The sequence below is a fragment of the Python bivittatus genome, unplaced genomic scaffold (genome assembly GCF_059951505.1).
Source record: "Python bivittatus isolate LINGU-HERP-01145 unplaced genomic scaffold, Pbiv_v1 ctg000000_np1212, whole genome shotgun sequence".
Classification (NCBI taxonomy): domain Eukaryota; kingdom Metazoa; phylum Chordata; class Lepidosauria; order Squamata; family Pythonidae; genus Python; species Python bivittatus.
In genome coordinates this window covers 6,400,778-6,427,530 of record NW_028277028.1, presented here as the reverse complement: position 1 = coordinate 6,427,530, position 26,753 = coordinate 6,400,778, and the positions used below count along the sequence as shown (strand labels likewise).

The window sequence follows — 26,753 nt, the reverse complement described above, 5'->3', positions numbered from 1 at the left end:
ACCAGAGCACTTTAGCTTCTTTATTTTCTACTACTTTGTCTGTTTTGTGGTCCCACCAGTTCTTGTTTGCAGGCAAATGGTATTTCTTGCAGATATTCCAGACCACCATTATTGCTACTTTGTCATGCAGTTGTTTGCAGTCAGTCTGTGCGATCTTCTTGCAGCAGCTAACTAGGTGGTCCACTGTTTCTTCAGCTTCTTTGCAGAGGTGGCATCTGCTGTCTGTTGCTTCTCAATTCTAGCTTTATATGCTTGGTCTTATGCAGCCAGAATTAGCCCCTCTATTTCTTTCTTCAACTTTCCTGCTCTTAGCCATTGCCAAGTCTTGTTGTTATCTGCTTTGCCTGCTACTTTTTTGTGTGTGTACTGGCCGTGTAATACTTTGCCTTGCCATGTTGCTTTTCTGTTCTTCATTCGTCTTTCTTGTAGGCCAGTTTGGTCTCCTCAGTATTCAATAAGCCTTCATGGTATATTAGCTTCAGTGTGTCTTCTTTACTGTCCTTCAGATATTCTTCTAATGCCGTTTTTGCTTTTTCAACTGTCAGGTATACTTGCAACACCTCCTTGCAGTATGTTGTTAAACTGCTTGGCAATGAGTGGGTGCAGATCAGTCAGATGTTTCAATAAAAAATCATGCATTTCATCTTCATCTGGTGCTGACCAATTCTTGATCTTCCTTGCCCTTTTCTCCATCATTTCTGCTGTTATTACAAGTTCTTTCATTTCAGCTTCTTTTTTATTCTTATCCACCTCCTTTATCCAAGCTGCCTTCTTGATGTATTTCTTTGGGTTGTCCCAGAACTGCACCCAGAACTGCACTGTTCCTTCTTTGTCAGCTTTTGGCTGGTTCATTGGAGTCACTCCACTGATGGATTGATAGAAACATTTCTGATTCAACTGAAATTGGAGAATCTGCCTATAGTGTGCAATTCGAGCTTTGTATCTGCTGTTCTTTTTGGCTATGGCTATTATTTGCTGCTTTATTATTTCCAGTGCTTCTTCCTTGGTTCTAGGTTATATTTCTTGATCAAGTATTATTTGGTGGTCTTATTCTTTGGCTTTTTTTCTTTCATCTGTTCTAGCTTGCTTGCATCTGATCTTAGCATGCTGATCTTATTTTGCAACCTGATCTTCCATTTTGGTGGTGCACTGTTTGGCTTTTTTTCTTGTTTGTTGATTTTGCATCCAAGGCCTTCAGTTATAAATATAGCCATGCTGTACATTAGTTGGTTTTGTTTCTTGCAGTGAGCTGGTGCTTATATTTGATATTACAGTATTGGCAACTTTTAATACTTGTGCTAGCTGCTTCTTTCTAACAAGCTTCAATGCCGGCAATCTTATTCTTTTGTTTTTGTGCTGTTCTAGATGCTCAGTTATTCTTTGTTTCCATTCCTCTTGTTTTTTAGTTAGAAGGCTTTGTTCTTTCTGAGAAGGCAGAGGAGAGGGTGCCTGGTTTGGAAATGAAAATGACTCAATAGCTATGCTGGCTTACTCTACTGTCAACTCCCCCTGGTTTGCCTCTGCAGTTTGAGCTACTTCTGGCAAGACTTCGGTTTCTTTGCCCTGGGTAGACCTTTGCAGTTCTTCCAGTTCTGTGAATACTTTATTTCGTATTATAAACTGATGTTGTTCTGCTAACCTCTGTTCTGTTTTTTCTGATTCTGGATGTTGTTCTTTCCAGAACTGGTGCATTCTTTTCAGATATCCTCTTCTTGTGGGACTTGATTTGTAATAGCAGATCATTATTTCTTTGTTGTCAGTCTTTGTATATTTGCGATGGGTAAACAACTTTTCTTCCAGTAGTCCTGCAGCTGCTGGCAGTGGTTGCTCAGCCAACAGTCCTGAATCCTGTAGCCCACTTGTCACCAGATGTCCAGGAACTAGAACATCTACTATGGTCCTTGTCGAGCCGGGCAATGACTGATCCAGTATAGGCTGCTGTAAATTACATCTCACCATATTGTTTATGGGAGAGACACTCTTTGTCTGGCTCCTCTGATGAGACCTGTCCAGTATGGTAGAACCCTTGGCGTAGCTCTCATCCTCCTCAGAGGATGTAAGCCCCACAACCACAAGGTAGTGCCTCATTGGGTGTTATTATTATTAGACTTGTGCATTCTTATATGTATATGTATATTGGTCAACTCAGTTAGGTGAACATACCTAATACTCCTGCCTCCTGTTTTCCCCACAACAACAACCCGTGAGGTGGTTGAGCTGAGAGAGAGTGACTGGCCCAAAGATACTCCGCTGGCTTTCTAAACCCTTGATCAAGGGGCAATAATATATCTTCAGTACTCATTTTCCGTTGCAGCCTGGTATTGACTCCATAAAATTCCTGGGAAGAAGTCTGTAAACTCTGCACTACTTGGGAATCCTTGTTTGTTGAACTGATGTTCCAGAGTATCCATGGAGTATTCTTCCTTTTCTTACAGAGTTTTTATCAATTTAACTATAGAGAGTGTATATGTACTTACAGAGCTTATAAGCAAATATAATTTTATCCCACTGATTCTGACCATTGCACCAAATTTCTGTTATGCATAACTCTCACCCCTTTGGCTCAAAGGTTTGTAGTATTTACAAGTAAACACATATTATGTTTCCTCTTGCATCTGTATCTTGCATGCTGGTATATAGTTACTTCTCTGTCGTCCTTTTGATTTGCTATCCTTTGTTATCCTATATCCTTCAACAAAATCCCCATTTGAACAATCAGTCATTTTCATCTTCATCCTCTAAGAAAGATTCTTCCCAAATGGAATGATGCTCAGACACTGTTTGCTTGCCCTTATCCAGAGGTCAGTTTAAAAGTTGTTCTGCTATTCTTTTTGAAGTTCTAAAAATCCAAATTGTCCAAAAAGTATCCCAGTGTGTAAGAAATCTAAACAAATCATCCTGACACCATCACATTTTCCATCTAATGAAACTAATCAACTTTGTTTTATTAGCCCTTTAGGAGGAATAGGTTTGCATTTTCAAGAAAGGGATCTTAGTAGCTTTGATTTTCAACATCCTATCCAGCAATTTAAATGTTACTTTGAAGATCAAAGCATTACATTTCCTCACAACATCTGAGTTGATATGCACAATGACCACTAAGTCCTACCCAATACTATTATGGTGGGAAAAACTCCCCTAAGCACATGCCAACAATGGGAGAGGGTCCAACTATTGTTTTGTTCAGGTTAGCAAGTTACTACGAGCCACTGTTCTCCTGCTGCTAAGAATAAAGAGTTCTAGAAACTGGTCAAAAAAGTTCTTATATAAGGATATAGAGATTGAAGATAAGCATACAGTGGTGTTTAAAAGTTTGTGAACCCTTTTGAATTTTCAATATTTCTGCATAAATATGACCTAAAATATGATCAATTTTCCACTCAAGTCCTAAGACTAGATGAAGAGAACCCAATTAAATGAGTCAAAAACATTATACTTATTCATTTATTTATTGAGGAAAGTGATGCTAATCAAAGACAACTGTAGTATTAAAAATCACATTTGTTTAGATTTGAAGCTATGGTTAATGCAACAAAAGTATTTTATATGTATTGGACACCTGCATTTTTTCAGAAAGAAACTCAGGATTCAGCTAATTATAGATGTAGTGCTGAAATGACAAGACAGGTTTATAACTGATCTGTGCATATTTTTGAATAACATACAAATAATTTGGAAACTAACAAGTGGACAAAGGAAATGCTATATGGTTACAAAAAGTTTTAACATTCTAAGGATGGGAAAATACCACTTATCTGCCATATGTACTATAATCTGAAGAATTTATGCCTGCATTTGAATAAGGCTTTTATCACTGGAAATCTTGTCTAGAGAATTATTTAGAAATTTGAACTACTTTTACTATGCATGCTTAATTTTCCATTTTTTCTAAAATTAGTAAATTGACTTAAATGTGAACCAATTAATTGCAGTGTATGACATGAATATATATGCAAGGCTATTTGATTAGTCTGAGTGATAAGTATTAAAGTAAAATTTCCATTTTTCTCTTGCAAATTATGTATCATGTATATAAAAATTGGTATTATGGAAGGATGATTGTTGAATCCCCATGTTAAAGCCAACTCTTTTTTTTAGCAGTTGAGAATTGCCCGAGGTATGAATTTTGAGAATCTTGGCAAGAAAATGGTGACACTATTTATTCTATTTGTTTTTTTTTTCTGTCTAAATTTAACTCTATCATTGACTAATTATTTTCTTTAAGATTATACTTAGTTCCTTCTAGAGTTCATCAGCATCGGAAGTAAAGCAGGGCTTTACTCAGACACACAGAAATAAGTTTTAAGATAGTTATTGAATGTTCAGTGTTTGTCTTTAACCTCATGTTGAGAGCTGAGGCACTTTATTTCATTCACCAATTGCCTTCAGACCAGGTTTTGATATAAGGATCTTATAGGGCTGTGCAGATCATTCAAAAGAGGTGCTTCAGAATGTGCAGGATGATATATTTACTTTGCTTTTTTTCTCTGCAAGTTCAACTATCTGGAATTTTTTTAGTAAGGTTATGCAAAGCAACTTGGAAAAAAGCAAAGCAGTGTGGCTATGCATGCACACAAAGACAGCCAGGAGCAGTTTCTAAAGTATATTGGAAAAAGCTGTTTTAACAATGTGGAAAAAAAGGTCCTTTGTACATGCTCCTGTGCATTCCAAAGGACCTCCTTTGAAGGATTTACACAGCCCTAATCTAAATAGACCACTAATGTGTTTGATAAAATATCTTTAGTTTCACCTTCAGATAAGCTGCTTGTTAAATAATGGTTACTGTGAAAAGCATTTTGCAATATTCACATTATCCTTTGTTCAGTCAGTGTAAATGCTTTTCGTTAAGAACTGCATTAAATGAGCACCCCAAATGAATGTTCTTAGTTTGGAAATTTCTCATATTCTTTTAAATTCCTTATTGTGGAGATGTTTGCAGCATTATCCATGACTAGTCATTTCAAATTCTTTTGACAGTTTGTCACAGCCTTTGCTGCTACTTCTTATAAATATTATCAGTGCATACATTTCCTAATGTATCAGTTGTGCCAGTAAGAAGAATTCTTCCTCCTTCCATTGATGCATAAACACATACGAAGAATTATTGTGGGTACTGCTCTCTCCGTAAGGGCACAAAGCTTTAGATTATTTGGACATTTCTCAGGGTTTTTTTTACTGTGTATTTTATCCAACAATTTCTCTACAATAGCTGCTGTGTTGAGTGGACTGTATGCTGGTTAAAGTGACTGAAATATGTTGATGAATTATGCATTCTCGCTAATAGGAAAAAATAGATTGTTGCATAAACAAAGTTAATTTTTTGTTTTCCAGTTGCTTCTTGTTGTGATCTCATGATGATTTACATTTCTGCAATATGGAGTTTCTTTTTTCTTTTTGCTATAGGTTAAGACTAGGTCTTTCTGAACTGCATGATATGGCCGGAACATTGTTATCAAAATAACTGAAATGTTAGACACAAATGATGATATTGAAGAAGAGCAGATGGAGAGACATCAAAGTGTTCTCCACCTTAACATAATGAATCAATGCAGTTAATGTAACTACTGCTTTTTTAGTACTGCTGAATGTTTGCACTAATAAAATGAAACAGTATAGAGATACCCACCTGTTTACTGATTGCATTAAACTGTATCAAGCTAGAGAAAGGGAACCGTGTAGACAGCATAGCACTAAATGGCCCAAAGATTTTAATATAGAATATGCCCTAAATGGCCCTTTTTCTCTTTGCCGCACATTTAACATGGAGAGAATTTAGAATGTATACTGCAAAAGATTTCCACCCAGTTTGAGAGATTCCAAGATTACAGTCACACTACATAAGGGGAAAAAAAGTATTTTTATTGATTTATTTATTAAATTTATATGCCACCCATCTGATATCTTGCCCTTCAATTTGCAAGGGAGGACCTTTATTTATTTATTATATGGCCACCTAAAGTAGGATAAATTAAATTAAATTAAATTACCTTGTGAAGGGAGATGCTTGGGCCAGGCACATCACGGTGGAACTCTTGGGCGACTCCCAGTATCCCATACATTGGGTAGGGTTCTTCAAACTGACCATATCGTATGCTTCTTATTTATAAGACATAATTATCCATCTAACATATGCTGATATTGTGATGGCTACTCATTGTGTGGAGTAGAGATGTTAATAGTTTGGTCCCAATCACTCCTAAATCAGCCATTTCCCCCACCCAACATAGGGTTTACATTGACTTCCAGGTGAACTTCTAATCCTATATGATACAATGAAGATGATTACCTGATTTTTGTGTGACAATATCTTCTGGAGAATTTCCTCACAGTACAACTATCATAATGTAATAATTATATTTTGTTAAAACATTGAAACTCCAATAGTAACTTGAGAAACTCATCCAGAAATTATGAACATAGTCCTTCAAAGAAAGCATGATGACACAAGAATATTTATTAACCTGAATGTTCAAACATGTTCCCTTCAGCATCTTCAAATAGGACAACTGCAATCATTCTGGCAATCTGTCTTGCATTTCTTTGCCTGACCATTTGCATTTCTTTGTCTCACCATTTGCATTTTTATGTAATGACGCAGCCCACAAGGGTTGTCAAGTCTCAAAAACAACAACCTTGTTCTGACTTGTTAACAACTGAAATTTGTTATAAACTGGCTAAATAATCCCTACTTAACAGAATCAAGGGGATTTAAATTACTGTTTACCTCATCTGGATTATTGCCCTGATAGTATGGAATAATTACCAATCTTCCTTGAACAGATTTGTCAGGGAAAGTCTCCTTTGGTATGGGTTCATTTTAGGGGTTGTGACCCCACTAAGCTATATGAAAGCTAAAGATATTAAAAAGAAACGCAAGAAACGTTGATGTTCCAATTACGCAGGACTTGTATTGAACAGGAATATAGTTTTTGATCCTAGCGCTTCATGGCAGCCAAATATACTGATAGTCTTACAGTTTCATATCAGAGAAGAATCTTTTCCACTTAAAATTACCGTATTTTTCCATGAATAAGATGCCCCCATGTATAAGACGACCCCCACTTTTCCAACCCAAAATTAAGAAATCAATATTTTAAAGATAAAGCAGAACACATTTTTATCTAGTAATTAGGTAACATTTACATGATACACTCAGTGGGAGGAGGTCCAAACTCTCTTTGCAGCTCTATTTCCATGCTCTTTTGCATAACTGATTACATTCAGTTTGAATTTTGCAGAGTATGACATTCGCTTATTTATTTATTTTTATTTTCTGACATCTTTATGGGCTCAGAATGCTCTGACATTACCGGTCCCTGTCGCATCTGCGCACTGCCTGCACGCTCTCCACCTCCAATGGGATGTGTTCCAATTGGTTTGTTCAGCATCAGCTGACGTCAGTTAAATAAGGCTCATGATTGGAGGAAGCCTGTTTGCAGAGACAAAGTATGGGCAGTTTCACAACCGCGCGGTTCTCTCCTCGGCTTACTTCCTTGCATAAGACGCCCTTCAATTTTTAGTGTAACGATTTTAGAAAAAGGTATAGTCTTATACACGGAAAAATACGGTATCTTGGCTAAGGTCTGTGCTCAACTCCTCTTTGGAGTTCAGTTGGGCCCTTACGGGTCATTCCTTCCCCTTGAAAATATATAAACCTAATTTGTAAGGCCTATTTCCAGACTCCCCACTGCATTCCTAAGGGGTGCTGCATCCTTTACATTGGTTTACTTAAAATCAAAACATCTGCTTTTCTTAAGCAGGCTTAAGCTACTTTTTCTTCCAGTTGGTCTGACTCCTTTAATCTTGGTCAATAATTTAAATACTTCCTGGATCCAGGCATTTCACAAGAAATTAAAATCTTGAAGCTTTTCATGGGCAAATTTGTGGCCAGTTGTAGGCCATGAATGTGCATTAGTCTTAAGCAGTGTGCTATGACATGAAGATATACGTAAACAGATTTGTCAGTTTTGCCCAGAAATGTGTTCTTGAGTTGCTCTACTCATCTATCCACCCTACTAGATACCTTAGTTGTATAATCCCTAAATCTAGAAGGGCTTTATCTTTGGCCAGATTTTACAACCTCCCAACAGTTGTTACTGAGGGGAGATATCGGACTATCCCATTTGAATAGAGTTGCACCCCTGCATTGGAGGAACGATTGAAATGCTAGATCATGTTACATTGTACTGCTTGTATTATGCTGATGTTCAGCAGGAGTTATCTCCATTTTTAGTCAAGCACCTACTTGCTGTGTCTCCTTTTAGCTCCAGCTGTTACTATCAGATCAATCTGACTATTTTGCTGAATATCTAAGAGCTCTACTGTCTGTACCATATGCTACAATCTTTCTTTCAGTAGGTCTTAATTTCTCATCTTGTTTTGTTGAACACCCATTTTTAGTAGTAATAGTTGATCTAGTTGACTATATTTATGCATTATGTTCATATGTTCTTGTATTAATTTTTATTAACCTGTTTATTCAGGAATTGTATTTCTATTTTGAATTTGCATATGCTCCTCTATGATCATAGTAAACCATTCATTCATTCTTTATGTGAGCACACTTAAATATATTCCTGCTTGCTCTTTTGGATGGAAGATTCAGGGAAATTTCCTGTTCAGATCAGTGTTATCCATATGGGAATGGTGAGACTGAAACAGTTAATCAGATGTGCTGCAGAGATGTTTGTTTATTAGAGAGCCAGTCTGGTATAGTGGTTAAGGTGCTGGCCTAGAAACCAGGAGACTGTGAATCCTAGGCCTCCCTTAGGCATGAAAGTTGTCTGGAGTACTTTGGGCCAGTCACTCTTTCTCAGCCCAACCCGTCTCACAGGGTTATTTTGTGGGGAAAATAGGAGGCAGGAGTATTAAGTATGTTTACCACCTTGAATTGACCAAATTAAAAAAAAAGGGGGATAAAAATCAGATAATAATTATAATTATAAAAATAACATCCCTTTGTTATTAAGGTTCCAGAAAGGCCTGATACACATATAAATGTTCTATTAGAAGACTAAATAGTTTTGTGGAAAAGTTCGGTGCTAAAGCTTATGATTAGACATGTATAAATAAATACTTCTATCAATAAGCATGGATAAAAGGGTATATATCTTAAAGCATACATATAGAAATCTTACGTATCTAGCATGGACATTTTTTTTACTGAACATAGGTTACAATGCTGTCTTATATATTTCAGACAGGGAATATTATAGACCAATGGCTGTCTTACCTGCTTCCCCAGAGGAATTCTTGGTGTATTAAACTGTGCAAGATGATTCTTACTGAAATAACATTTCCAGAATTTTGAATTATTTTTTCCTTAGGGTATTTTTTAATTTGAAAAAGTAAAATATATGGAACATTCACCACTTTAAGAGCATAGAATATATAACCTATGAAGTAGCATATAACATTTAGGTATTTGGCACATTTATGAAATCAGACCTTCTTTGGGTCTTACAGGTTGTTTCTCTCTGAGAGTTTTCTTCTGATATTTTGATATTCAAAAAATATCTTTTTCATTTTCTGCCTCACATCCCTCTGATTGTGTTATTTTACACAAGCTGCTTATTTCCCAGTCTGTACTGCAGTGCTTATGTCACAGTAATGATGGGAAAAGGTTAATCATTAGGGATCAGGCAAAAAGGACAGTAAAAAATACATATATATGTTATTTGCATCTTTATAATAATTCATTCAAAGGAAGATATTTCATAGAATGATTGTTAATGTACACAACATTACCAGCTTTTCTATTGAAAAACTTGAAAAAAGGTCAGTGGAAAAAAAAAACATATTTCACAGTTTTTTCAGGGTTTTTTCCCCTCTTGTAAGAACTTCCATATATTTTTGTTCCACTTTTCTCCAACATTATCACTGTCTAGCACATCTACCTTTCTTCAACATTACATTGTAGATTGCTGATCAGTTTGTTAAAACTGTCCTTTCTGTAACTAAAGAATTTCAGTTACATGTAAGTTACTTCTGTTTATCATGATCTACATACAGAAAAGTAGCAAGCTCTTGTATCTGGAGATAGTATCAGGACAGGTTATTTCTCTGTAATTTATCTTTGGGTTGTAATCTCTGCAAAATCTTAGTCACTCCTGTGGCTTTTGATTCTTCCTCATTTAATTCTAGCTTATCTTCACAAATGATCTGAAAAGATTAATGGTAAATTCAATGCACATTTTGATATTCTTGTATTTTCTAAGTTTGCAATAACATTTCAGAATACGTTCAAAAGTAGCGTAATGTTGAAGAAATGTTTGTTCAGTTGGTAAGTGTTCATTGAAGTATATTAGTAAATGAAGGAACTAATATGGGTCTTTGGACTGCTAGGAGGTCAAAGCAGTCAATCTTAAAGGAAATCAACTCTGACTGCTCATTGGAAAGATTGATACTGAAGCTCAAGCTCAGATACTTTGGTCACGTAATGCGAAGAGAGGACTCTTTGGAAAAGACCCTGATGCTGGGAAAGATTGAAGGCAAAAGGAGAAGGGGATGGCAGAGGTTGAGATGGTTAGATAGCATCACTGAAGCAATGAGTGTGAAACTGAGCAAACTCAGGGATGCAGTGAAGGATAGGAAGGCCTGGCGCGGTATGGTTCATGGGGTCACAAAGAATCGGACACGACTTAACGACTGAACAACAACAAAATGAATCACTGTAAATAAATTCACATTCTTTAGTTCCAGTAGCTCATCTGAGAGGATCTTTCTCCCCTGGTCTGTTTCCTTTTTATATAGGTTTGGTGCTCCTGACTGCCTATGCAAGACATGGCCTGTCTGCAGTAAAATTCCAGATTGTATATTGTTACCAACATGGGGGCTACCTTGCCAATTTTACCCAATTTGCAGAACCTAGTCATGTCCCAAACTATTAAACAGGTGAGGCAGAACAGAATCCAGAAATATATAAGTATAGTCAGCCTGTGGAAGATAGAAAACATTTCATTATTTCATTCAAAAACTCAGAGGTTTTTTAATGTTGGATTTTGGATGTTGCATTATTAATGTAAATAGCAGTTATAAAAATTTGTGTGCCTCTACTTTATTCGTTGTCATTAATTACCAAAAATCAGTTAATGGATACATTTTAATTTTTTACATTTATACAGCTTCTGGGTCGTGCTGATTAGACCAGAACAGCCATGTTTCGGAACAGTCTCAAGATGCTTCTTACAGGTGGCAAATCAAATCGCAAGAACAGATCCAGTGGTAAGTGAAAGAAGTGTCTTGATGCACTGCAATCATCTTAATCCAGGAAATGAAACTTCTTCCAGTGTAGTCCAGGTTAGACCTCACACTGGTGCTACTGCTCTTGCAATTATACTTGCTTTGCTCATTCATTCGCTCATTCATTTGCTCATTCATTCATTCGTATGCTGCCTCAATCACTGCTTCAATCACTGAAATAAACTCTAGGTGACTTATGTACTTGGGTTAAAATAATTTATAAAAGAAATAGAAATAACAAAACAGATAATAATTCAATGTAACCATGTTGGGAAGAATAACCAACTCAAAAGGACTAAAGCATCACTATAGACTAGTAGGGAATAAGTCATTACATACTAGCCCAGGGCTTGCTGGAAGTGCCAGGTTTTATGAAAGCTCAACAGGGTAAGGATCATTGTTCCATAAGGCAGGCACCACTACAGAGAAGGGACACCTCCTATGTCCTGCAAGGTGACAGTGCTTTACAGCTGAGACCTGAAGTATACCAACTGTACCAGATCTTACTGGTTGGGCAGAAATTATAGAAGAAAGACAGTACCTAGGGTAATCACGTCCTAAGTTATAAAGGACATTATAGGTGACAACCAGCACCTTGAATTGCAACTAGAATTCTGCAGGTAGTCGGTCCAGCTCATGGAGCAGAGATGTTACGTGGGCAAAATGAAGAACACCCATAGTTGCTTGTATAGCCACATTCTGGAACAATTGTAATTTCCGGGTGTTCTTTGAGGGTAGCCAAGTGGGAGGTCACTAGAGAAGTGGCTGTAGAAGTGCCTCCTAATCCTGGAAAGGACATAATTGTTATACAAGATGAGTTTGTGCAAAGTCTCTTAGCCATGGTTGCCACCTGCTCATTGAGCAGGAGTCAAGACTCCAGAAGAATTCCCAAATTACATACAAGTTCTCCTCGGGGAAGTGTTACTCCATCAAGAGCTTAAGATGTTAAATCCTTGGATTGAAAGGTCCTTAAGATGTTAAATCCTTGGATTGAAAGATCCTTGAACCTAGAGCACTTAGTCTTGCTAGGGCTGAGACTCAAGTCCTCCCCAGGAGGGATGAGGGTATGATAACGCTAACATCCCCAAAGACTTTGTCCACTTCCTCAAGACTCACAGATTCAAACTCTTCCTAAATAATAGATAACCCCTCTCCAGTCAACTCCATGGGATCTGCCTAGCCAGTGTCCAACTAATTTGAGTAACTTCCTCAGAGTGGCTATTAAGATGTTCCTCCTCTCTGTTACCACCCATAAGAGTTGCTTTAAGAAAGGGCTTCTGAATTGTGTTCTGCAAATGCAACAAGAGCAGAAAAACAATTTCATCTTGCCACCCTTATCACTACTATGTAGGACCTAATATGGGCTTGTACAAGTGTTCAATCAGATTCTTTCTTTGTCTTTCCCAGCAGCACTCTAGACATCTGTTCTGATGCCTCATTTCCTAGAGCTCGTCAGAAAACCAGGAATTCCACCAGGATCAGTGTTAACATGTCCAGCTCAGACCTGAAGGATTCTGATGCTGAGGAGTCTGCTCTAGATATACCAGGTGAGTGTCAGCCTCAGGAGGCAGTAAGTAATCTAGCATCTGAGGCTGACACTGCCAGCTATCATCAAAAGTATCAGCATATGTGGGCAGTTGATGAGGACCAGGATCTTGGGTGACTGTCCATGCCATACTCTATGCCAAGCAGGTCAAAGTCCCTTTATGCGCCTCCTTGCCTGGCAGAAGCATTTCCAGTTTTTATTGGCTGCCACTTGACAGAGCCTTTACTTAAGACAAACTCCATTGGGAACAACCATTCTGTTTGAAGCCTTGTATCCTTTCCCTCCCAAAACGTTGTCGCTCTGAAACTGGACTAGCTGATGACCTAGACATAAAACCTAGGCCTTTGAACCATGACCTGACAATGCTTCCACCTACTGCTTTGGATTCTTGCTATTTGGAACTTGTTTGCAGACAAACTCATGTGTTATTGGGACTTTGCTGAGGTGCTTGCAAACACACTCTGCCTGCCACTGCCTATATTTGCTTTATCCAGAAATAAAGCCTTAGCAACCTAACTTCTCTGTGTGTGCACATGGTTGGCCTGGAACAGGATAAGCATGTAGGGAGGGGCCGCCTAATTGCAATCCTATTGATGGCTGCTAACGTTCCCTCATTCCAAGGTCTCAGATGAATTGTCCATCAAAGATTCAGGAAACTTCCGACTGTCCTTCGAAAACCATCAGGCACTTGGGTTGGACTGATCTAATAGCTCCCATCTCCTTACAGGGGAGAGCAGCACCAGAAAGGTCCAAAGCAATCAGAAAGTGATCTGACTATAACAAGGGATAGATGATAATGTGTCCTACTCCTCAGATCACTTTGCATTTGCCCTGAGATAAAAACCAGATCAAGCTTGTGACCCCTGATATGTATTGGGTTCTCAATATCTGGGACATGTCCACAATTGTCATGTAGCCATTTTAATATAGCTCCAGCAACCAGTTAGAGTGAATAGTAGTTAGATAGGAAGAAAGAAGATAAAATAAGTCTAATCTTTCATATGACATTTTTATAATTATAGGAACTTTCTCTTTTGATTCCAGATCCATTAATGCCACATTAAGAAATCATGTTTAAATAGGTCTTCTTTCTTACGCACACTGATTTGAAAGTAGAATATCTTAAATTCAGTGTAATTTACTTTTTAGTAAACACATATAGCAAAAGTCAGCAAATTTTTTATTGAGGCCTTGCTCAGTGTACAGCTGCTGTCAAAATAAATAAAAAATTAAAATGTTCCAAAATCATAGCAATATGAACTTTGAAAATGCTGAAAACTTACAATATTTTTGTCACCTGAAATCTCTCATTATTCTTGGCAAAAAATACTTAAATCTCATTGGATTTGGCTATTTTAATTCTGAAGTACATTTTAGCTTACTTTGGCCTCCAGGTGCTATCTAGGGTTGCTCGATCAAGGAATGTATAGGACTGATCTACAAAGAATTTAGTCATTAAGAGCAATGTTTCTTATTATTTCTATGTTTCTATTTTTCATTTGAAGAAACTAGTATTCTATACAAATTGCACTGAAGTTGAATTTTTCATTAACCTAACTTTATATAGTATCAGTTTGCCTTATGCAGTATCTTGTAGCATATCCAAACTGTAATTGAAATTTGTCAAAATGTGTAAAGTTCAATATAGTGGAGTAGGAGGATTTGTCACTAAACTGATAATAATCATTGGTTTATAGCTGCAAAAGCAGATTTTTTGCTGGAATATAAATTCTTCAGATTGTGACTTGACATTTTGAAGTTAGATGTACAGTATTCATGATGCAGAATATGTTTGAAAATTGATAAGTGTATCCAATCTATTGTGAATTTGGGCGCTAAGCTTACATGGATATCATATAGATATAGATTGTGCAGTTCATATTGTTGTTGAGTTTTGGATTTCACCTAAGTAGCATCCAAAAATACATTACCAGAGGCAATATTTTTTTCTGCTGAGAGAGAATCCTGACAGTGGTGAAGTGCAGAAAAATTTCCCAAACCTCACCTTGACTTTGAAAAGAAGATAAAGCTGTATGACATTTTTCTGCTTTCTGAACTCTTTAAGAGTTGTTATAAAGTTTTTCCTACTTGGCCAGTGAGACAGAAGACTGAACCTTTTACAGAGTTACCTCCATAGTGTAATGTGATATTTCAGTCAAGAATATTATTTTCCCTTTAAGGGTCACATATCTTTGCTAGCTACCAAATATTCACAAAAGGTGTGGATCCCAGCTTTTGGTAGTTATGCTTGGGTTTTTAAAATATTTTAGTTGTGTCTAAAGTTATTGTGGCTCCTTTCATGTTGGACATAAACATGCTGCCTTTCTAAAATTAAAATTCTTTGTAGCATTTTCCAAATAAAGCAACCAGCATCAGCTGTCTGGGTCAGTGAAAGCCTGCTAAAGATATCTCAATATTTACTGCTGTGGCCCTGTAATTCCAGTTGACTGGTTTTATTATCTCAACACTGTCATTATACACTTTCCTGGTAAAGAAACTGAACATACATGGTCATCAACACTTTACATAGCTCAAAGCAGGATTCTTTAATACTTTGAATATGCATTGAGTCAAGTTATTGTTTCCTTGTAAGGATGAATGAGGAGAGGAAATGGAAATCAGTTGGGTCAGTTGAATTTGTTAGCATAATTGTTGAACCAAGAGAACAAGGATTATTTTTTTTTGCTTTAATATACAAAAAGCATACAAAATATATAAATAAATAAAAACCAGGAAAAAAAAAGAAAAAGAAACAAAACACATACAGTGGGGCAAAAAAGTATTTAGTCAGCCACCAATTGTGCAAGTTCTCCCACTTAAAAAGATGAGAGAGGCCTGTAATTTTCATCATAGGTATACCTCAACTATGAGAGACAAAATGAGAAACAAAATCCAGAAAATCACATTGTCTGATTTTTAAAGAATTTATTTGCAAATCATGGTGGAAAATAAGTATTTGGTCACCTACAAACAAGCAAGATGTCTGGCTCTCACAGACCTGTAACTACTTCTTTAAGAGGCTCCTCTGTCCTCCACTCGTTACCTGTAGTAATGGCACCTGTTTGACCTTGTTATCAGTATAAAAGACACCTGTCCACAACCTCAAACAGTCACACTCCAAACTCCACTATGGCCAAGACCAAAGAGCTGTGGAAGGACACCAGAAACAAAATTGTAGACCTGCACCAGGCTGGGAAGACTGGATCTGCAATAGGCAAGCAGCTTGGTGCGAAGAAATCAACTGTGGGAGCAATAATTAGAAAATGGAAGACATACAAGACCACTGATAATCTCCCTCAATCTGGGGCTCCATGCAAGATCTGACCCTGTGGGGTCAAAATGATCACAAGAATGGTGAGCAAAAATCCCTGAACCACACGGGAGGACCTAGTGAATGACCTGCAGAGAGCTGGGACCAAAGTAACAAAGGCTACCATCAGTAACACACTATGCCACCAGGGACTCAAATCCTGCAGTGCCAGACGTGTCCCCCTGCTTAAGCCAATACATGTCTGGGCCTGTCTGAAGTTTGCTAGAGAGCATTTGGATGATCCAGAAGAGGATTGGGAGAATGTCATATGGTCAGATGAAACCAAAGTAGAACGTTTTGGTCTAAACTTAACTCGTGTTTGGAGGAGAGAGAATGCTGAGTTGCATCCAAAGAACACCATACCTACTGTGAAGCATGGGGGTGGAAACATCATGCTTTGGGGCTGTTTTTCTGCAAAGGGACCAGGACGACTGATCCGTGTAAAGGAAAGAATGAATGGGGCCATGTATTGTGAGATTTGGAGTGAACACCTCCTTCCATCAGCAAGGGTATTGAAGATGAAACGTGGCTGGGTCTTTCAGCATGACAATGATCCCAAACACACTGCCCGGGCAATGAAGGAGTGGCTTTGTAAGAAGCATTTGAAGGTCCTGGAGTGGCCTAGCCAGTCTCCAGATCTCAACCCCATGGAAAACCTTTGGAGGGAGTTGAAAGTCCGTGTTGCCCAGCGACAGCCCCAAAACATCACTGCTCCAGAGGAGATCTGCATGGTGGAATGGGCCAGAATACCAGCAACAGTGTGTGAAAACCTTGTGAAGACTTACAGAAAACGTTTGACCTCTGTCATTGCCAACAAAGGATATATAACAAAGTATTGAGATGAACTTTTGATATTGACCAAATACTTATTTTCCACCATGATTTGCAAATAAATTCTTTAAAAATCAGACAATTTGATTTTCTGGATTTTCCCCCCATTTTGTCTCTCATAGTTGAGGTATACCTATGATGAAAATTACAGGCCTCTCTCATCTTTTTAAGTGGGATAACTTGCACAATTGGTGGCTGACTAAATACTTTTTTGCCCCACTGTACCTATATATGTAAATCTCAGTTCTTAAGCAAAAACTTGACCATGTGGGATAATAGTGATAAGTCATTCCATTATATTGATAAAGATACATAAAGAGTAAACATGTCATGAATCCATAATTGTAAATCTAGGTGGTACTGTTGTTCCATTATAATTTTTTTGCTAAACATCTTCAGTAAATCTTCATATACTGATAAATTTCAAAGTTTTGACACATGATTCAAAATATTACACAGTATTAGAGATATTAGACAAAAATTGAAGGGTATTGGAGGGCTAGTCAATATGTCTAAGATGTCCCCTCCACCTTTTTTATATTTCATTATGCTGGAAGGTGAAGTTCATAGCCAGTCTTTTAAATTTTATATTTCATTATGCTGGAAGGTGAAGTTCATAGCCAGTCTTTTAAAACATTAGCTGAGGTGGTCAATAAACATGAAAAAATATTTTGCTTAGTTAGTCTTATCTTAAGATCATAAGAAACATACATGATATTTATTAAGAAATTTAACTATTGATAAGATGGTATATTGTAGTTTTTTATTCCAGAGTTATTGTGATACCTACCTTAACAATACTGTTAATCAAAGGAGTGAGAAAGGAACTTTCTATTTCTACTCATAATTCTGTGCAGAAATAGAAATAAAAATTGATGCCCGGTGATAAAACTGAAAATCAGGATAGTTAAAACCCCCATTCTCATAAGATAGTCATAATTTGGATGAAAATCTGGATATTTGTCATTCCAGTAAAAACTTCCTTAATAATTTATAATACTGTATGACCCAAGACGGACAGGTCATGACAGAGAGTTCTGACAAAATGTGGTCCACTGGAGAAGGAAATGGCAACCCACTCCAGTATCCTTGCCAAGAAAACCCCATGGACAATGTTAAAAGGCTAAAAGATATGATGCCGGAAGATGAGCCCCTCAGGTCGGAAGGTGTCCAATATGCTACTGGGGAAGAGCGGAGGAATGCAGATTTCCAGAGAATAGCCAGGAGAGATAAGAAGGCCTTCTTAAATGAACAATGCAAAGAAATTGAGGAAAACAATAGAATGGGGAAGACTAGAGATCTCTTCAAGAAAATTGGAGATATGAAAGGAACGTTTAGTGCAAAGATGGGCATGATAAAGGACAAAAAAGGCAGGGACCTAACAGAAGCAGAAGAGATTAAGAAGAGGTGGCAAGAATACACAGAAGAACTATACAAGAAAGATCTTAATGTCCCTGATGTCCACGCTGGTGTGATCACTGACCTTGAGCCAGACATCCTAGAGAGTGAAGTCAAGTGGGCCTTAGGAAGCATTGCTAACAACAAAGCTAGTGGAGATGACAGGATTCCAGCTGAGTTATTTAAAATACTAAAAGATGATGGTGTTAAAGTGCTGCACTCAATATGCCAGCAAGTTTGGAAAACGCAACAGTGGCCACGGGATTGGAAAAGGTCAGTTTACGTTCCAATTCCAAAGAAGGGCAACGCCAAAGAATGCTCAAACTATCGCACAATTGCACTCATTTCACATGCTAGCAAGGTTATGCTCAAAATCCTACAAGCTAGGCTTCAGCAATATATGAACCGAGAACTACCGGATGTACAAGCTGGGTTTCGAAGAGGCAGAGGAACTAGAGATCAAATCGCCAACATTCGCTGGATCATGGAGAAAGCACGAGAGTTCCAGAAAAATATCTACTTCTGCTTCATTGACTATGCAAAAGCCTTTGATTGTGTGGATCACAACAAACTGTGGCAAATTCTTAAAGAGATGGGAATACCAGACCACCTTACCTGTCTCCTGAGAAATCTGTATGCGGGCCAAGAAGCAACAGTTAGAACCGGTCATGGAACAACCGATTGGTTCAAAATAGGGAAAGGTGTACGACAAGGCTGTATACTGTCACCCTGCTTATTTAACCTATATGCAGAGTACATCATGAGAAATGCCAGGCTGGAAGAATCACAAGCCGGAATTAAGATTGCAGGGAGAATCATCAACAACCTCAGATATGCGGACGATACCACCCTAATGGCAGAAAGTGAAGAAGAACTAAAGAGCCTCTTGATGAGGGTGAAAGAGGAGAGTGCAAAAGCTGGCTTGAAACTCAACATTAAAAAAACTAAGATCATGGCATCTGGACCCATCAATTCCTGGCAAATAGAAGGGGTAGAAATGGAAGCAGTAACAGACTTCATTTATTTGGGCTCCAAGATCACCGCAGATGGAGACTGCAGCCATGAAATTAAAAGACGCTTGCTCCTTGGGAGGAAAGCTATGGCAAGCCTAGATAGCATATTAAAAAGCAGAGACGTCACCTTGCCGACAAAGATCCGCATAGTCAAAGCTCTGGTTTTTCCAGTAGTAATGTATGGCTGTGAGAGCTGGACCATAAAAAAGGCCGAGCGCCGAAGAATTGATGCCTTTGAACTGTGGTGCTGGAAAAGACTCTTGAGAGTCCCCTGGACTGCTAGGAGGTCAAACCAGTCAATCTTAAAGGAAATCAACCCTGATTGCTCATTGGAAGGATCGATAATGAAGCTCAAGCTCAGATATTTTGGCCACCTAATGCGAAGAGAGATCTCTTTGGAGAAGACCCTGATGCTGGGAAAGATTGAAGGCAAAAGGAGAAGAGGACGGCAGAGGATGAGATGGTTAGATAGCATCACTGAAGCAATGAGCATGAAACTGAGCAAACTCAGGGAGGCAGTGAAGGACAGGAAGGCCTGGCGCAATATGGTTCATGGGGTCACGAAGAGTCGGACACGACTTAACGACTAAACAACAACAAAGTCAGCATTAATCTGAGAAAGATAATTTGAAATATTTACATCTATAAATAGAGAAGTTGTTCTTGGATAATTGTTCCATGATGTTTAAAATAATTCAAACACCAAGCAAATCCCCAATTTTTACAGATTTTCATAAATACATTAGAAGTATGGGAAATGTAGATAGATACATTAGAGTATAGAAAATCCGTTTCTCTCCCACCCCAATCCCCAGTTTCTACCACCTGGCCTGTATTTGTTTGCTCCCCTCCCCCCTTGCTGTGTGTAGGCTTGCATCTCACTGGAAGCTTGAGGGGAGAATTGGGTCTTTGTGTCTACCATCTGAAGGAGGTCTGGCCTGTGTCTCTCTAATGGTTCACCCTGCTCTACTTTGGGTGAGTTTGTAACAAGTGTTTGGCCATGTAAATTCCATATCAAGCAGACAGCCAACATATTTAGATGTTGGTTATTTCCCTATTAGTTTACCTCTACTTGTTCAGGATCTTAATTTACATGATAGCTTAGATCAGAACAGGTCCAGCTCCTGCACGCTTTATTTCCTTCCATTGGACATTCCTACCTGTATCACTCCTCACCCACCTTTATTCCATCATCCAAGACCCCATTGCTTTCTGACTGTTATTCCCATTATGAGTTCTGGAAATATATTCCAGTTACATGCCTTGTTTGGAATGCTTATTCAGTAGTCCATAAAGTTGATTAATCATATGCTTGATTTAATGTTAAAGCAGCAGTTATTACAGAGACATGGTTTACTAATGAATAGGGTTCCATTAGATGTAGCTGACTTTTGATGCCATTTTCCTACCAGAGGTTGTGAAAAGGGAGGGGGTGTGGCTATTAACTAAAATTCTTCTCTGAAGGGGAAAGCTCAAGCCTGGCTAGAGTTTCAGGCCTTTCTGAAACTTGTGGAATTGAATTATGGAGATTAGAAGGAGTTTGTAGGTCCCCTGGGCCCGACACTACATTTTTAGCATTTTTTTGATTGATCAGATATGATACCTGATTGTGAGTACCTTATGGTTATTGCAGACAATTTTAATATTTATAATGACCTGCCAGTCCTGTGGCAATATTTTCTTTTTAAGAATGGACAACTTCACCCTTGCCATATCTTCCACTCATTCCGTAGGTTGGATATTGAACCTGGTACTGGCTAAAGGCATGAAGTCAACTTTAATAACTGTAATTTGTTCATATTTGTCTGACGTCTCTTTGTTTTATTTTTACTTTCCCTATGTGATTTTCATATTCTCCCTCAGAAGAATATTATGTTTCAGGATTTTTTTACAACTTTCTATTCCTGGGTGAAAACTCCCCATTACTTACTTCTACAGAAGTTAGAGCTATTTGACTCATCTATGTAGAGAGTTGTGAGTGTTATGCTTCTCCAGCATAAACGATTCTTTATCTTCATCCTCCCCACCCCTGGTTCTTTAGTATGCAGCATTTTTTAGTTATTATCATGTGCTGGATGAGCCAACACAAACATTTTTTCAATCTGCTATTTCTTCTCAGGCTAACTGATGTTTGCTAATTGATGATTATATAGAATTCTTATTTGTTATTTTAATTGTGGATATTTATATTTTTATTTTTTTTGTCTTGGATTTTAATTGTAAGCTGCCTAGAGTCACCCTCTGGGGGAGATGGGCAGCATATACATTTAATAATAAATAAATAAAATAAATAATTTCCCAAAGAAACAACAACTCTTGCAGTTGTCAGGCCCTTCTCAGGAATTACAGACAGAGGTATTACAGTTGAGAATGATACTTTCAACTTCCATGTCAACATTGCTAACATTCTTGAAAATCTCCCAGGCACTGCTTCTTCTATCTATTGCTACCTTTACCTTTTGTTTTTTCCCCGGTCTTTTGCCACGGTGATCTTATCTTCCCTGTCTGCTATCTGACTTTCTGATCCCTTTCCCTCTTACCTTTATTCTCCCTATCTCCTCTTTTCCTGCCTTATGTCATTTGCCTCATGGACTATTCTTTAAAAACTTGCAATTTGCTCAGGAATATTCAAATAATTTTTTTTCAGACCTTTGTTGAAGAAACCTTCCCTGGATCCCTTAGTGTATGCTAATTACCATCCTGTATCACATCTTTCCTTTTTGTCTAAAATCCTTGCCCTTTCACAATTGGCTGTTCATCCAACCAACCATGATTTTGTTGATCCATTCTAGTCAGGATTCCAAGTAGGTCATTCAATCAAGATGACATTCTCTCTAAAGGAAGTATTTGAGCACTTAACAGAGATGAAGTTTCAAGAGCAGCAGCATCGGAGAATGTCTCTAGCAGAGCTTTAGAGTCTCTAATCTCTGAATAACGTTGACTTGCTCTTCCTTGGAGGTTTGTGTGAAGAATATTTTTATTGGAACAGCTTCTGGTAGACCTTCAAGCATTGTTAAAGGTTCACTGGGGGGAAGCTTTGCATTTCTTTCCCAAGGGGATCTTATAATCAAACTGAGAGTTAGCAGGTTCCTGATTAGTACTGGCATTCCACCAGACTCTTGGGGTTAAAGCACCTTGTGCTACTTCTTAGCATGTGGCTGTTATTTGGATGTATAGTTCCTTGTAGAGGTTACATCCTGTCTCAATATGAACTCTCTCCTGTTGGTCCTCTAAAAAGATTCTCCCTTTATTATATTTCTCATAATTCTTTCCCAGAAGGTCCTCAACCATGGCCTCCAGAGTTCTCTTTCTTATAAGCGCTTTTCTTTGCTTTAGTATGTGAATCTATATTCGTTTTCTGAGTTCTGTTGGTTTCAGTCAGTTGTATTGTTAGATCTATGAGCAGCAAAGTTTGCTTCTCCTCAGGATTGGGTTGCCTTATCAATTTTTGCTGTCTGTCTACATGCAATGTCAGTGAAGGACAGGAAGGCCTGGCGCAATATGGTTCATGGGGTCACGAAGAGTCGGACACGACTTAATGACTAAACAACAACTACATGCAATGTACTGGAGTGTCCATTATGTATTCCCTTGTGCTCTTGAATTTGGCTGTTGTGCCTTTTCTTTTTATGGGTAGAGGATCTTAAACTGTTCCAATAATATGCTGGTGGTATGTAATTTAACGTGCCAGAGTTCCCTTGTTTTTCTTTTATTGGGAGTAAAGTTTTGAGTGATTCAGTAGAAGCAACAGCTGTTGTTAGTCTGCTCTTCACTGCTTCTAGCTTGTGTAGAATTTCTTTTTTTGTAAGCTAGGGAATGGGTTGTGCAGGGCTAAGCAGTATCTTTACCTTTTGTCTCTGTTCCTTCTGATTTTCCTCTCTGTTGATATATCTGCTTCTCCCTTCTATGTTTTGCGTAATTTTGCTGGTTTACGCCTGGCCTTGAGTGTAACTGAGCACAGTCTCTTATCTCCTACTGGGTGTCACTGCCATGAATTTAAGCTCTTTTCCAAGCACCTTTCGTTCCCCCAGACTGAGGCTAACTTCTGCATTTCAATAAGGGGGAAATACCAACATTTCTAAAAAACTACATAAGGACAACTTGAATTTTTCTCAAGAGAAGTTTCATTCCTAAAATCATTAATGGCAAAGTTTAAAGGTTAGTACAATTGTCTTGTGTCCACAGTGACTGAATAGCCATTCAGTCTCTCTCAGATCACTGTAATATATTTGACATCATAGCAGTTGAGTGAAAGAATGGATAATGGCTTGTTTGTTAGGCCAGTTACCATGCTTCATCTTATTTACAGTAATCAACAGCAAAACTCTCTTCTCTCTCTGGAGAAGACATGAATTTCTACTTACTTCAGTAGTTGTGTATTTAGCCCAAGTGGTTGCAATACCACTTTTGTAAACGAGCAAGGCTCTTATGAGAACATTTCCTGATAACTTCTGTATTCCTTGTTCAGCCTCTGTGACATATACCTCAATAGTTCTGTCTCTGGGAGCAGCTTTACAGTGGCTATTTCTTTGGCGTTCAAGTTCCTTCTCTGAATTTTTTTCTTGAGATCTCATTACATACTACTCAAAGAGGCATTTAAATTAATTTATCTTCTTGTTCCCTGCTTGTGGTTGATCATAAACTGAAATGACTGTGCAGTTAATAAACAATTTTTAGCCCCTAACTCCAGATCAGGAACAAGACAGGGGAATTTGAATCTCTCTTCCTCCCTAGTCACTGAGTATACCCCCTCCTGAAGAGATACCAATTCTTCACTTTTTGTCAGCCCTTTGAGATAGGCAAGATCAAGAAACAGACACAACCGGGATTGTGTTTGAATTCTTTGGGTTATTGTAAAGTAGAATAACAGAAACTTGAAAGCCTGTCAGTGTTTCTCTCTATTCCATCATATACTAAATAATATCAATGCAGGGTTATTTTCAGTTTCTTTCTCATGCTTTCATCTTTTTCAGGACAGAGTAATTGCTTCTGAAACTCCCTCTTTAATGGTTCATTCCCCATTTCCAAGGCCAGGCCTACATTCCTTCAATTCATCTCCCTTGTAAAAATCACTTTCTTCTCTCATGCACAAAGACAGAGCAGGCAATTCATAAGGGCAAGGGACACAACATCGTTCCTCCCTCTGTCATTTGCAGATGGACCTGGCAGCAAATAAGAGCTAGATGGAGCTGAAAAGTGCCCTTTTTCAGAAATAGAGTGGTTTGTGTCCTCTGCAAAATTAGGAATGAATTGTGTATAAAAATTGGCAAGGCCCAGAAAATGTTGGACATTTTTCACATTTTAGGTGCTTGGCATGTGAGAATGGATTGTACCTTTGCAGGATTTATTTATATTCTTTCAGTAGAATTGTCCAGTTGGCAGCCTTGAATTAACCATTAAACAAAATAAACACGCATTTAGGGCACCAAGGAAAGGGGGGCACCAAAGAGGTTTTTTCTCTTTGCTACCATCTTACTGAAAGATCTATGGGGCCATGATAAAATGATGGGGCTTTTTTTGTAATAGGCCTCACATTGTCGAATATACTGCCTTCAGAAGAATATCCATATCTTTATCATCATTCCACTAACCATCCTTTTTCATATTTCCATTTCATACAACTGCGTGCAATTCCCATTAATGCAATTCTTTTTCAGCCTTCCGATTAGTGACAGTCTGTAACAAAGTTCTTTTCCAAAGTTCCAAGCAGCTTTTACATACTCTTTCCTTACATTCAATTTTTATTCATTCTATGGGAGATTATCTTCTAATACTTTTTCATGCAATACTTTCTTTTTGCATTTGCTCTAATTTCATTCTTATTACATTCATTTATTTCCTATTCCTCCATGTCAATTTTCCCCCTCTCTTGACATTATGAAAAAAATGGTCAAACTCACATTCAGGACCTCTAAAGAACTATTGAACTTCACTTGTTTCAAATCAAGATGAAATTTGGGACAAACTAGCCGCAAAAATATATTCAGCAAAAACAGCGTTTTCATCAATAATGGTCCCTTAATTTTATAAAAACATCTATCTCCTTATTCTTTATTATACAAATTTATCCTTATGCTTAAGAAGATGATCAAAGAATATCACAAAATGAGAAAAATTAAGGCTAAAGATTATTTCATCTCTTCTAAACTTCTACAATTTTAAATATGGATTTCAGACACAGTTATTGGTTTCTTAATGCTAGGGAGGAAAGATAAGGAATCTGGTATAATTCAATTTGTATCAATCGGAATATGATTTGAATTACTAATTAAAAGTCATCATTTTTTCCTGATTTGATATAGTTAAGTTTGCATGTTTTTGTTTATAAAATGCCTTTAATAGTTCTTCAAACGAATAGATAATTTTTGCCATCTCAAAAACCAAGTAATAGGCAATGGAATTGGGACTTTTTGAAACAAAAATAGAATTTCAGGAGAATGATCATTTTGAATGCAGCTTTCTAGAAAGTAATGATAATGATATGTTCTGTTTTAATTTTTAATTTTAATTATATCCTTTTCTTTTTTCTTTTTTCTCTTTTTTTGCTCTTGAGTGAGATAGGTAGTGACTAAATTTGAAATATAAATAAAATAATTAATTGGTGACAATACTTTATAATAGCTATTCCCAAGTATTTAAGTCCACCTGGACTGCAACCTCTTAACAGTATTGATTGACATAGCAGAAAATCTACCAAAGTTAAGTTCTGAATCTGCTACTACATAAAATTGATGTAATATTAGTACTTTTATTTACTGTGCACATATATGTAAGCACAGTGCAGTACAGTAACAATGCAATATAATTTAACACTAAATCAGCAAGACACGTTTCACATATTTCCTCAATGGCCAGATGTATTAACTGGCAGTATGATTTTGGTTAGAAGTTAAGTTATGAGTCTACTGAAAAGTATTCAAATATGTCTGACCTACTTAGTGTCAAGCTTCCTTTGGTATTTTGAGACTAGTGTGCTCTATTACTACCCGTAGAGAAGAAGAGGGAACTTTTACAAGAGGACAATATTTCAGTCATGGACTGATGGAGGAAATTTAGCTTCCAAGAATGTTGGGACTATATTTCAAGTGGACCCTTTATGTATGCTTATGTTTTGTAACATTATCTTGACATCAACAGTATGCAATGATACTGGCCTAGAACTTACTTAGGTGGTAGGGACTTTCTCTGGTTTTAGTATTACGTTGTTGTTGTTGTTATTATTGCTGCTGTAACTTTTTAAATTAATTTTTATTGAAGAGATTTTTTTACAGAGTAAAAACAATACAAACTTAAAGAAAAAAAGAAAAGTAAGGAAAAGTGATAAGTGAATAAGTAAGAAGTAGAAAAGGCAGAAAAGAAAGAAAAAGAAAAGCAAAAAGAGAGATAAAAAAGCGGCTTCCAATCTTCTTTACAG

At 37.5% G+C, this 26,753-nt stretch overlaps 1 protein-coding gene across 2 annotated transcripts in view; it reads left to right on the top strand.

Moving 5' to 3' along the window:
- The window catches only part of TANC2 (tetratricopeptide repeat, ankyrin repeat and coiled-coil containing 2), a 352,683-nt gene that overhangs the window by 28,063 nt on the left and 297,867 nt on the right, over positions 1 to 26,753 (top strand). For both annotated transcript variants that reach the window (XM_088141581.1, XM_088141538.1), the window contains exon 2: positions 11,124 to 11,223. In XM_088141581.1, the coding sequence (XP_087997707.1) occupies positions 11,157 to 11,223 (67 nt within the window). In that variant the 5' untranslated portion in view covers positions 11,124 to 11,156. The remainder of the gene's footprint in view (positions 1 to 11,123; positions 11,224 to 26,753) is intronic.